The sequence below is a fragment of the Astyanax mexicanus genome, chromosome 24 (genome assembly GCF_023375975.1).
Source record: "Astyanax mexicanus isolate ESR-SI-001 chromosome 24, AstMex3_surface, whole genome shotgun sequence".
Classification (NCBI taxonomy): domain Eukaryota; kingdom Metazoa; phylum Chordata; class Actinopteri; order Characiformes; family Acestrorhamphidae; genus Astyanax; species Astyanax mexicanus.
Genome location: NC_064431.1, coordinates 30155885 through 30170081, shown reverse-complemented (window position 1 = coordinate 30170081; position 14197 = coordinate 30155885). Strand labels below are relative to the sequence as shown.

Sequence of the window (14197 nt, the reverse complement as noted above, 5' to 3'; positions counted from 1 at the left end):
GACGCTGCATTAATAATTAGTTTTATTTTTACAACTATTTTAATGCAAATTTTATTATTATAGGGTTCAAAATTCTTATTCTTAATTATAAATTAAATATTACGTTGGTTTTTATTATCAATTAAAAATTGTATGTGAATCATTTTCGACTTGTTACTTATTGAAACAAGAAAGTAATACTAATAACTAATAAATAATATTTCTGAAAATATCCAGTCCAATTCGCCACATAAATTGTCATTTTGAGCCCGAGCCCGATTTAAACCCGACATCTTTTTTTAGTAAGTAGAGCGTTAAAACTGAGTTTTTTTTGGGCTGTTTAAATGAGCGAAATCTGTTCAGAATGATGTTAATTAACATTGCAACACTGAAGAAGCATAGACCTATTATATTAAGAACAATGTCTATTAAGAACAGATCTCTGAACGATTAAAACACCAACACTGCAAACAATGATCCACAGCCTAAACATCAGTTAATTAGGCTACAAGAATAATGTCTATATGAATTTCCTCTAATCTAATATAATTTAACATGCTTTAAGAATAGAAAATACAATACATTTTAAACAAGCAATTTTTACATTTAGCTCATAGTTTAAGTGCAAAAACACAAAAAACAGGATAAGTGGAGTGTGCACTGCGCATATGTGCAACTTTTTTTTAAAACACAGTTTGATTTGTTACTTTGCCGTATTGTGATAATCAAGCCATAGATTTATGTAAGATAAAAATAGCATTTAAAAACAGATGCCTACATCACAGTTGTTTTATCTTACAGTCTATTTCCACGTTTTCCCCCTGCATCGTTTAAATAGCAACAGTGCTTGTGAATATGTCTCTGCTGGTGGGTGTGGTGGTCAGGATATGAGGTATGTTAAGGGGAATTTCCATTATTATGCCATTATGTTATGCCATTGACTGAATACAACCTAGACAACAGTCAAACGTCAAAAATGTATTGCTATCTTGGCAATTGAAATTGTTGGAATTGCCTGTCCAACAATTGTGAACAAACCCACAGCATGTTCCACTTAGCAGCTATGCCGACTTTTACATCAACAATAAACTGAATGAATGAGCGTGAATTAGTCAGTTTCCTCTGCTGAGAAGCGGTAGCTGCGCCTTTAAAATAGCAATCTGCCAAAGTCAGAGCTCACCTGGCTCTTAAAGAAAAAGGTTGGTTTATTTCATGTTACACCCAAAATTAACCACACACATGATTAATTAACAGAATTAGTACATGTCTTTTGCACGTTTTGAGCAGCACAATGTGTACTTGTAACTGTCTTTACGATAGCAACGACACACAGACACGCTCTAAATCAAGCTGCATGGTTAATGGCTTGCCGTCAGATTGCTAAAATAGAGCCCTTAAGAGTTGAGACTAGGACCTGGGTTATGCCAAACAGAAGTTCCTGACTTTAGTGTGGAGAATATGAAGTATCCATACCATGTTCTGCTCTGCGCTGTAGCACTCCACGAAGCGGTTCGGGTGTTCGTTCTTAAAGATCTCTGAGTAGGTTAGGTTTTTGGTGTCCACGTCCATGGCTACCACGCGCTCGTTATAGCGCCCCAGCTTGGCCAGAGCCATCCCGTACGCTTTACGGGTGGAAACCTGCAAGAAGACAGAGCAACATACCGAGTTTTATTTCTACATTTTTTAGACAAATTATCCAACCCACTCATTAGGACTTCCCCTATCACTAGTGATGCCCCAACACCAAGATGGTGAAGACTAGCACACGCCTCCTCTGACACATGTGAAGTCAGACTCCGCCTCTTTTTGAACTGAGTAGCATTACAGTGTCTTTGGAGAAAAGCGCAGCGACTTGGTTCTGATACATCAGCTCACAGAGGCAGCCTTGTGCTGATCCACATCACTCTAGGAGTAATGAGGGAAAAGAGCTCCATCTACTGTACCCACCCAGAGAGAGCAAGACCAATTGTGCTCTCTCTGGGCTCTGGCAGCCGATGGCAAGCTGCATGACCAGGATTCCAACCAGTGATCTCCCAATCATAGTGGCAGCGCTTAGCCCGCTGATTCTGCGATACTTGATATATCGCAAGACAAATCTCTATGATACTTCACACTAAATAAACAAATACCAGGAATTATGGATTTGTTGGTGCCAGTTTCACAAAAAGTAACAACCAATATTCTTTACTGCAAGTTTATTAACCCCATTCTTTTGATTATAGCACCACCATGTGGAGCAATGAAGAAGTAACTTCAGTAGGTCTAATTTGGAGAGTTCAATAAAAATTTCAATAGTTGATGCCACATATCGATAAAGTATTGAAAAATCATGTATTGCAATATCAATATTTTGTCCCATCCCTAGTGGAAACCATACTACAGTGAAAATCAAATGTTTCCAAACATGTGATGGCAGTACAGTGTGTTGGGTGTTTTTCATTTACACACATTTATTCTTGCCTTCATAAACACTCCATTTGTATCATCTGTCTCACATATATATTTACACCAATCAGTCATTAGCATTAACATTAGCATCACAGACACACAAAGTGTTAAACCTTGATCATCTACACCTTCAGTGGCATCTGTACATATCGATAATGTATTGCAAACGAAAGCGATAAGATACATCACGAAATATCAATAATGATATTTTGTCCTTCGCCTAAATATAAAAAGTAATACATTCATTCAACTGTCTCTCTCTCTCTCTCTCTTTATCTCTGTCTCTCTTTGTCTCTCTTTATCACACACACCTTCTCTCCTGGTTTGTAGCTGGGAGCACTGGGCATGCGGGCGTTGCGCAGGCTGACGGGCGGGGCATCCTCGGTGGGCGTGGCCGGGTACATGCGCTTGTTGCTGTTGAGGATGCGGCTCTGCAGGTCTCTGATCACACCTTCCGCCATGTCCTTCGGCAGAACCTTCGCGTGCCATCCCATCTTATCCTCCGCCACTGACACACACACACACACACACACACGAGAAACGGGAAACAAGACAGAATGGAGTCATGCTGCTGGATTAGCTGAATCTCGGATTGGCATCAGATCTATGGGATTAGGAATGGATACCCCTCTTTAAAGTGCCTGCGAAATTAATATCACCACAAATCCATTATATAACTGCTTATGTAGTAGTATTATAGTAGATACCAATTTTACACTAGTTTACAGTAATTGTTAAATAATATGTTTTGATTTATAATTGGATTATAGAATTAGATGTATTAGATTAAAAAACAAACATACAAAGAAAAAAAATCTGCCTAAATTCATTAAATGTACGGAAAAGCATGTTTTACTAGGCAAAGCAAAAAGTATATTAAGTATCGTCACTGTCCAACCAAAAACAAGTATCTCCAAACCAGCAACTTTACAGGAGAGAGAAAAAACCCTCTAAACTTTCAATGGAAATCAATGTAAAAACTATATATATTTCTGGTCATTTTGAAGTATTACTAGCATTTCTATTGGTCAGTTCATCAAGACATTTTGTCACAGTGTAAGAAACAGTTTGTCTGTTCAAATTATGTAGTAAAATGGAGATACTTGTTTTTAATTGGACAGTGACGACATGCTATATTTATAACTGAATAATAATACACATTAATTACTGAATAATAAGAATGCAGTTAAAGAGGCAAATCTACACCCATTCAAACAGTAAAATAACATGTTCTGATACCCGGAATGCCTTTTCCCTTGATGGTCTTGGCGATGATGGCGGTGGGCTGGTGGCGAGGCTGAGTCAAGGCCTTACACAACTCCTCAATACTGTGTCCATCAACAATAATCGCATGCCATCTATAATACACACAGAAACATTACAATACAGCATTGTTATAGTTATTGGTCGCCCTCTTGCCTCCACTGACTCAAACTACAATTCCCATAATTCCATACTTCAGCCAATTCCGAACAATTTTTACGATCATCTTCCCCTGAGTACTGATTTAGTCTCACCTGTGACTCCTTATGCTTTGTGTATTTAAACCCTGTCTTTTTCACAATAGCTTTGCAAAGTATTGCCAATCTTCTTGCTGCACATTGTGTTTTTAACGCTATTTTTTGTCTTTGGGTCAATTGATTGGTTTACTAATTTCGCCCTGGAAAAAAAAAAAACCCCAGTGATGTGTCTCACCCGAAGGCCTCACAGCGTCTCTGGTACTTCTCCATGTGGTGCTGCAGGGGCGCCGGATCGCTCTGGCCCAGACGGTTAATGTCCAGGATGGCCACCAGGTTGTCCAGCTGATAGTAGGAGGCAAAGGCCATGGCCTCCCACACAGAGCCCTCAGACATCTCCCCATCACCCAGCAGACAGTACACACGGTAACTGCACACACACACACACACACACACACACACACAAAATATCCAAAGTAAATTTATATTACGGTCTAGTATAATTAAAATCCAGAATGATATTCTAAAAAAGTTATTATTTATTAGAAATCTGAATGGATTTATTCTGAAAAATAAAAGAACACTTAAAATGATGATTTTCTTTGATTTTGCCAAAAACATCTTGAATATAATCAAGAGGAAGATGGATGATCACAAACAATCAAACCAAGATTTTTATGCACCAGGAGTGGCATAAAGTTATCCAAAAGCAGTGTGTAAGACACCTTAAACCTTTATGAATATGAACTTGTTTTCTTTGCATTATTTGAGGTCTGAAAGCTCTGCATCTTTTCTCCAAATAAATGCCCTAAATGAGAATATTTTTATTTGGAATTTGGGAGAAATGATGTCTGTAGTTTATAGAATAAAACAACATGTTCATTTTACTCAAATATAAACCTATAAATAGCAAAATCAGAGGAACTGATGTGGTTATTATTATTATTATTATTATTATTATACAATACTGTTCCTGCTGTACTACTGGTGTACTACACAACAAAACCCCCCAAATACCCAACATACAAACATACTGCTCCACTGGAATGGACAGGGGTACTGCTCCATTTAGGAGTGTATGTGTGTGTGTGTGTGTGTGTGTGTGTGTGTGTGGAATTTTGGCTGTGTAGTAAAAATAGCTGGGTGATGGCCTCTGGAGCTTTGATTATTAGAGCGGAAGAATCGGGAGAGGACAGCAAACGGAGGGAACACACACCCCTTCAGATCCACACACACACACACACACACACACACACTCTGTGTGAGATCTTTGCTCCCCGCTGAGTAGATTGTAAGGGAAGCTCTTGGAGTCAAATATTCTGAACCCAAAGCACCACGGTAATCAGCTTTATCATAATGAATTTAATAGAAATAGAATTTTAAACATAAACCATTACTAAATTTATTTAGTTTTAACCAATTAAAATGCATTATTATGTATGCATATTCATGTATCAGGTGCAATGTAGCTTAATTACTATCCATGATACAAACAGTTAACAACCAACCAATTAAGACTATAGTATGCACTATATGGTATGATTACTACCAGTGTGGGTTTAGGAACACTGTAGTAGTTAGGGTTATATTAGGGTTAGGGTTTAGACTGGGATTAGATTAATGTTGAGTTTGAGTCATGTTTTTGGTTGAAGTTAGGGTTTATATTGGGTTTTGAGTTTAGGCGACATTAAGATTAGGCTTGTTGGATGCTAAATTTAAATTTAAAGTAAGCGTAAATAAAATAATGAATAAAGTGAAATCATTGCAGTTAAAAGTGTGAATAAATACTTAAAAATAAATAGGTAGATAGATAAAAATATATAATAATAATGTTTTAATATAAAAATCTTTAGGAATGAATCTACTTTAGTGTGTAAAAGCTGTAAAGTGCAGGATTGAGGATTGGGATCATACCTGGCCTTATCGAAGTATTTCCCACTGTAGGCCATTCCACAGGCCACGCCCAGTCCCTGACCCAGAGACCCAGTGGCCACATCCACAAACTGCTGCTTCTGTTACACACACACACACACACACACACACACACACACACACACACACACACACACACACACACACACACACACACACACACACACACACACAGACACACAGACAAGATTTATTTAATATATTTAGTAAAGTCTGCCATTGGTTTCTGTATCAACCCTGCTGACTCTAAACTTAATCTTAAAGTGGCAGTCCATATTATTTTGTTTCTAAATTGAAAGCAGAAGCATTTCTGAGTGGAGAAAAATATGGATAAAATATTGTGTTTAATGATACCAGTGTTCTGAAAATGATCATCCCTGCTAAGCCAGGTAATATATTCATTCTAAAAACTGGGGTGTCTCTAAAAGAGGATCCGGCTCAGTTTTACTGAACGCGAGCGGCTGGTAGAGCAATGGAGACTTCAGAAGAGGAAACTCAGAGCTCAGTAGCTCATTCACTCATAGGTGAACCAAATAAATGAAGGAGTGAAGTTTCTGACTGAACACTCTCTCTCTTTCTGACTGAACATAACCTGGAATCGGATTCATCCACTCTGAAAGGATACCGCATCACACCCGCCCTGTTTAAAATGCGCATGCTCGGTACAATTACTCATTCTCACCAGAAAGGGGCCTAAATCCCCCAAATCCCAAAACTTACAGACATCAGCTCTAACCTAAACCCTACTAAACCTAACCATAGCCCTAAACCTAACCTCAAACCAACATCTAACTCAATCCTTAACCCTTCTAAACCTATTCTTAATACTAACCCTAACCCTAATCCTTTGTGTACAGATCACAGTACAGTGCAGATACCTCTCTTAAAACATAGTCTATATTTGTGTTTATGGTCAGCTTCCAGTAGATCTGTATAACTTGAGCATCACTTGATCTTAAAGCCTCCGATCTAAATCCGATTCTATGGCTGAGGCTGATCTAGATGTGATGAGGTGTGCTACTCACAGGTGTGGGGTGGCCCTCCAGGGCGGAGTCTACCTGGCACATACTGACCAGGTCACTCTCCTTCAGGAAGCCGGTCTCTGTCCACATCGAGTACAGAGCCGGGGCAGCGTGACCCTGAGGGCAGAACCAAAAAAAAAAACGCCATTAAACGTGAACATGATTTAGCATTATCCCCCCTCCACCAAACTTTACACTTGGCACAACTGCCAACAGACTGCCAGAAGGAGAACTGTGATTAATCACTACAGAGAACACATCTCCACTACTCTAGAGTACAGTGGTGGTGTGCTTTATACCACTGCAAATAAAGTTCTCTATGCTCTAATGTTCTTAAACTAATCTAAAGGCCACATGAAGTTTGGAGCTCTGTAGTTATTAGCTCTGCGTTCCCTATACTTTGTGGCTGAGTTGCTGTCATTCCCAGTCTCTTCCACTGTTTTATAATATCACTGACAGTTGGCTGTGGAATATTTAGTAGTAAGTAGTGCAGAAACTTCACGACTGGACTTGTTGTTGCACAGGTGCTGCATCCTGTCACACTGGACCACAGTGCTGAGTTCACTGAGCTCCTGAGAGCCTGAGACCCATTCTTCCATTACTAATGTTTGTAGAAGCTGTTTGTCCCAGCATGCCTAGCTGCTGCTTTTTTATTAAACACCTGTGACCATGGAAGTGATTCAGGAACACCTGAATTCAATGAATTGGCATTACTATGAAACACCTGCCCCAGGTTGTTTGAAGTATAATTAACGATAATGAAAAAATAAATGAATAAAATGCTTCTCTGGTGAGCTTTTGTTTACATTCCGCTCCTGTCTCTCATTCTGTTGCATTTGGCGTGACTTTAGTTTCGCCTGTTCTCGTTTTTGCACCCGTTCTTGGGCTCCCTATGTCCTATAAGGGCGTCTTTTCCCTGCCGTGTCCCAATTCACTTGCCGGGGAAGTGGTAATGTATTGGACCGTGACCCTGATGACCCGAGTTCGATCCTGCGTGAGGAGCGGTGTGTTTATTTATTTATTTATTTTTTCCTTTCTTCTTGGGTTTACCTGCTTTGCTTTAAGATCAACTGTTCTGCAATTGGGTTCAACAACCCTCTGGACTGGAGAGCTACTAGTCTGTAGCACTCCATCCCAATAAACTTCATTTTCCAAAACAGATTCCAAAACTTAATTGCCAACCCCTGGTGTACATAAGTGTATATAAGTGTTTCTGTTATTTTGTCCAGCCTCCTCACAGTCATACCTTGGACAGGACGAAGCGGTCATTGTTGGGGTTTTTGGGGTCGTCTGGTCGGTACTTCATGGTGTGAAAGAAGAGGACAGACATGATCTCGGCCACGCTGCAGCATGATGTGGGATGCCTGGAACAGAAGAGCACCAATGAGTGTGAGAAATACAGTATATCACTACTATTCTAATGCTATACAGACACAAGCACAGTGATACAACGCAGCAAAGCGCTCATAGAATCAACAGATTATGTAACGTCTACACTACTTGATGACATCATCTCTCTCTCTCACACACAGCCACTTAGAGAATGTGGTTAGCTCACACACACACACACACACACACACACACACACTCGCATAGCCATCACACAGAAAGAAAAATGGTATGCGGTTCACATATTTACACCTTTTGATGCAAAATTCTATTTTACCAGAGAATGAAAAAAAAAATATTAAATTTGAATAAAAGTCAATGTAAAAATATTTTGTTACATATCATTTTGGAGCATTTCTATTTGTACATTTATCAGTTTTTAATGTTAGCAAATTAAAAACCTCTGGAATCTAATCAAGACTAAACTGAACTGCTTAAGTGTTTGCATCAGGAGTAAAGCAGCATAAAGTTATCCAAAAGCAGTGTGTAAGACTGGTGGAGGAGAACATGATGCCAAGACGCATGAAAACTGTGATTAAAAACCAGGATTATTCCACCAAATATTGATTTCTGAACTCTTAAAACTTTATGAATATGAACTTGTTTTTTTCTTTGCATTATTTGAGGTCTGAAAGCTCTGCATCTTTTTTGTTTTTTTTTTCAGCTATTTCTAATTTTCTGCAAATAAATGCTCTAAATGACAATATTTTTATTTGGAATTTGAGAGAAATGTTGTCTGTAGTTTATAGAATAAAACAACAATGTTCATTTTACTCAAATATAAACCTATAAATAGCAAAATCAGAGAAACTGATTCAGAAAATGAAGTGCTCTCTTCATTTTTTTTCCTGAGCTGTAAATAAAATCTTTATTTGCAAAAACAGATAAAGGTATGTTTAAAGTATAGCCCATATCTGTTTTCTGTTTTTTTGCATGCATATACAGTATAATAATACAACAACACTCTCAGTACTCTTGACTTTGTGTCTGAAAGGACAATACGATTAGTGTTGTTGAGCCTGACTCTAAAATTGGGACAAGGCCCAGGTTCCAACCAAGACGCCCAACAGGCACCTGATTATCCTGCTGTAGTAAACACCCCCCCCCCCCCCCCACTGAAGGACAGGACTCAGGGTCAGAACCTGAGCATCAGTGTTCACCTAGCAGAGCATAACTCCACCACACACCAATAAAACTGTTCATTAATGTTATTGAAAGTTTAAAAAGCATTATTGAACATGCAGGCATACAGGCATATAAGCCAGTTCAATTTGTGGCCATCTTTTCAATGCCCCCATGCAATGCCACAATTCATGCAAGACCAGCATCCTATCTCCTATCTAAATAAGAAGAAACCAAAATACTCTAAACCGAAGGTCTAATTACCCTTTGAATTATATATTTAAATCAGTGAAAAAATCTGATAAAAGCATCATGATTAGTTTGTAGCACTTGGCAAAAATGACTTGGTATTTTTTGGCTTGTTAAAATTAAGTAACCACTTCAGTTTCTGAATCAGTTTCTCTGATTTTGATATTTATAGGTTTATATTTGAGTAAAATGAACATTGTTGTTTTATTCTATAAACTACAGACAACATTTATCCCAAATTCCAAATAAAAATATTGTTATTTAGAGCATTTATTTACAGAAAATGAAAAATGGCTCAAATAACAAAAAACCTTCAGACCTCAAATAATGCAAAGAAAACAAGAAGTTCATTTTCATAAAGTTTTAAGAGCTCAGAAATAAATATTTGGTGGAATAACCCTGGTTGGTTTTTAATCACAGTTTTCATGTATCTTGGCATCATGTTCTCCTCCTCCACCAGTCTTACACACTGCTTTTGGATAACTTTATGCTGCTTTACTCCTGGTGCAAAAATTCAAACAGTTCAGTTTGGTTTGATGGCTTGTGATCATCCATCTTCCTCTTGATTATATTCCAGAGGATTTCAATTTGGTAAAATCAAAGAAACTCATAATTTTTAAGTGCTCTCTTATTTTTTTCCAGAGCCGACTTTAACCTATTATGCTAGCTCGCTAAATCTGTGCTAACTGGCAAACAAACAGAATTACCATTGTGAGAACTTGAGCTAATACCAAACTACTGTATATTACTCTACACAATAAATGTCTGAGGATAGTTTTGAAGTAAAATCAAGTTTGCGATGGGAGACTTGGCTTCACACTGGCAGTACCAACACTAGAATGCTAGCATAACATGGAGAACAGCAGCCTGTCTGAAAGGGGTTCAGCCTCTTTCACAGTGATGCAGAACTAAAAAGATGTCTCCAGTGTGTCTCCAGTGGGCAATGTATCTGCACTACTACTCTTTTTATCACTTCAGTAAAGATTTTAACCTGGACGCAGGTGCAGAATATTAGCATCCAACACAGCAATGCTTTACACACACTAGCGGCGAGTAGCTGCTAATGGCTGCTAAAGTAGCCTTTACATAAGCACAGCTCTCTCTCTCTCTCTGATTGGAGGGTTTGCATAACTACAGCTCTCTGATTGGACAGTGCGGTCTGGGCTCATGGCAAGGAGGTCAAATGAGCTCCAAAGTCATACGCTAATGCTATGTATTTAGCCTACTCTCTAAAAAAAATAGTGCAACAAAAATACTTTAGGTGATGCTGTAAAGGAACCAGTTTTAGCTCCATAAAAATTATTAGTGTGGGTTTGAATAACATTTTAAAAAACTTAAATTTAAATATTATTCACACTAACAACTCTGTTTTACAGTTTAGCTGTGTCTGAAATGAAAGAAATGCTGCCTTTATGCCTTTCTGCCCCTTCTATCTGAATCTGTATCTGGTTTAGAAGGGAAAACAATATTTCCTGACGTTCCAAAAATGTAGTTCAGTAGAGTACAGTTCTGATCTGCCCCTGTTCTAAATCTAAACACCTCCTTATACATCAGAACTTGCAAAAAAATGGATGTAATTGGAAATATGGCTTGGTAATTATGTTGAACGTTGAATAAATGTTCATTTTTTGGTTGCATTAGATCTTTTATGGTTGACAAGCTTTAAAAAATCTTTGTTTAACACTGCCTAATAGGCATCATTGGTAAATGTTGAGATTAATGGTTAGGTTGAGGTTAATGTCTGACATTGAATTAACTTTCATTTAAAGGTTTTGAATGGTTGGAGTTCTGAATCTACACTGCAAAAACACATATAACAGGCTATAAGAATACAATACAAAGAAGATACACGTGTTTAATATAGTAGGAAGTAAAGTCAACGTTGAATCAAAGTAAAATTGATGTTCACAAATAAATTAATTCTGATGTAAGAGATCAATGTTGTTTCAATGCAATAACAATAATAGAAAAATTAACAGTAATTCAATGTTTTTTTGCATGCTGTGAGCTCTGTGTCCACAATAATTAAAGAAAACCAAGAAAAGCTGGAAAAAGACAAAAAACAGGGCAGCAAGCAGGAGAAGAATCTCATATTTATATCCGTCCACTACGCAACGATAATGAGACACAACGTGACACACATTCAGCACGCAAACCCACAGACCAGCTCAGTATATAAAACCTTCTATAGATAGATAGATAGATAGATAGATAGATAGATAGATAGATAGATAGATAGATAGATAGATAGATAGATAGATAGATAGATAGATAGATAGATAGATAGATTTATTTATTAGAAAATTCTGGAAAGGGTGTGGTGTATTCTCATATGTACAATATTCAGGTTTGTTTTTTTTTTATACATTCTATAAAAAAATCTATATAAATTCTATATATAGCATCACTGAGCCAAAATACCAGAGTAAATATAAATTGAGTTATTATGTCTTACTTATAATTACTGTGTAAAATCAATAAATAGCTAAAGCTCTATTCTAGTGTAATTCTAGTCTTATTATCATGTTTATTCAGAGTAAAGCCCAAAACACAATGAAACCTGAACACTCCAGCAGAAGCGCTGAAGATAACACAGAGTACACAGTGAGGCAGCAGGAGACTGGGCAACCGAGAAACCCAAATATTATACATATAAGAAAATACCAAATAACACCAAATAACAACACACAGCGGCATAAAGTACTGAAGCCAATTGCAGGAATATATAAAAATAGCGTATATTGATAATACTGAAAAATAAAATTCCACAAAGATTTTCTAAAATTCTACAAATTTAAAGCAGAAAGGTCCTCTAGAGTGCTAAAGACGTAAAAATAGTGATGCTACGCAGAATCATCTGCAAGACGTTTTTCATACATGTAAAGAACCTCCTAACCAGGCAACGAAGAAAATAAATGAGTGCATTAATAAATAACTTATAAAAATAGGTCTTCGATTTGACGTGGCTTTTCTACCAATGCAAAATAACCATTTAAACATACTAATAGGTCTTTGATTAAACATGGTTCTACACAGAACCGTAGCTTTTACTAAAAAAAAAAACATCTTAAAATCAATTAAAATTAAAATTGCATTGTATGTATGACTTTTGCTTTATTAATAAAGCTATTATTACTATTAACATTATTACTATAGAAATGTTATTATACAGTGATGGCAATGTTATAACTATAGTATAATAATTTTGAATAGCATACATAATTTCTATATTTATATTTATTTTGTATTATTTTTATATTTTATTTTTTTTATTATTATTTGTTTATATCTTTTCCTGACCTGTTTCTCTGTCCTTTCCTCTGTGCTGCTGTAACATCGCAAATTTTCCCACTGTGGGATTAATAAAGGATTATCTTATCTTATCTTATCTTATCTTATCTTATCTTATCTTATCTTATCTTATCTTATCTTACCTTACCTTATCTTATCTTATCTTATCCACCAATTTGTAGCTTTTAATAGCTCTTTAAAGAACCCTTTTATTTTTCATCATCATATTATATATTTTTAGAAATTTATGGGTAATATATATAGTCCCAAAAACTCAGAATTATTGTAGAACCCCTTTTTTAATGCGACACAGAATCGCCTACAGAGGTTTCCCGCCAACGTGAAGAACCGTTAACCAGACAAAGACCTGCTTAAACATTTTAATTGGGCTTTAAATTGGCATTGCATGTTTAGCATGTTTGACTTATTAAATAATTATGTATTATTATTAAAGGGATCTACATATACAGAACCATCTTAAAGAGATTCACCATCAATTTAAAAGCTCCTTTAATTCTGCATGTTGCTGTTTTTTACTGTTCACTGCTTTGAGCTGTATTGTGTAAATACAGTACAATTTGCTTAGAAATAAACAAAGCTATTATTTTTATTCTTATGCAGAGAAAATTTTAATTTCTAACATTTACTTTATTAATGCTTTTTTATTTGGCTGATGAATCTGATTCTGGCTTTAAATAGTTTGCTAGATTTATAACAATGAATTATTTTTTTTATGTAATATTATTATTTTCCCTGTCTCTAATCTTCTATATAGGTTTCTGAATCCACAAGAACAAAGACCCTCCCTCACTACATGCTTGTGAGTGAGTGTGAGTGTGTGTGAGTGTGTGAGTGTGTGTGTGTGCGAGTGTGTGTGTGTGTGTGTGTGTGAGTGTGTGTGAGTGTGTGATGCTGGGTGTTTTTAGGTTTAAGTTTAGGTTTAGAAAGTTAAATTGAATTACATCACTTTACAGATTCCCAGTGTGTGTTATTGTATGTTAATGTGTGATAGTGTGTGTGTGCAGGTGTGTTAAGGTGTGTGCAGGTGTGTGCAGGTGTGTGTAGGGACCCCTACCCGCTGCCGGCTGCAGTGGTGGCCCTGATGGAGTTGATGCGGAGGCGCTGGGCGATGTTGCGGAGCGCCTGCACCGTGGCCTGATCCGGTTTATGATAATCCTCCATAACTGCAGAACGAACAGCGGGACACAGACTGAGAGAGAGAGAGGAGAGAAAGAGCAGCTACTCTCCCAACCTGTGTATAAGTGTGTGTGTGTGTGTGTGAGAGTGAGAGAGAGTGAGAGACAGAGA

At 37.1% G+C, this 14197-nt stretch overlaps 1 protein-coding gene across 1 annotated transcript in view; it reads right to left on the bottom strand.

Annotated features, from left to right (window-relative positions):
- tkta (transketolase a) overlaps positions 1–14197 on the bottom strand; it is a 32125-nt gene extending 17928 nt beyond the window's left edge. Inside the window, exons 1-8 of the mRNA XM_022682575.2 lie at positions 13965–14197; positions 8085–8202; positions 6842–6955; positions 5799–5896; positions 4123–4314; positions 3667–3785; positions 2739–2935; positions 1453–1617 (exon numbers count right to left, since the gene is read on the bottom strand). Of these exons, the coding sequence (XP_022538296.1) occupies positions 1453–1617; positions 2739–2935; positions 3667–3785; positions 4123–4314; positions 5799–5896; positions 6842–6955; positions 8085–8202; positions 13965–14071 (1110 nt within the window). The 5' untranslated portion in view covers positions 14072–14197. The remainder of the gene's footprint in view (positions 1–1452; positions 1618–2738; positions 2936–3666; positions 3786–4122; positions 4315–5798; positions 5897–6841; positions 6956–8084; positions 8203–13964) is intronic.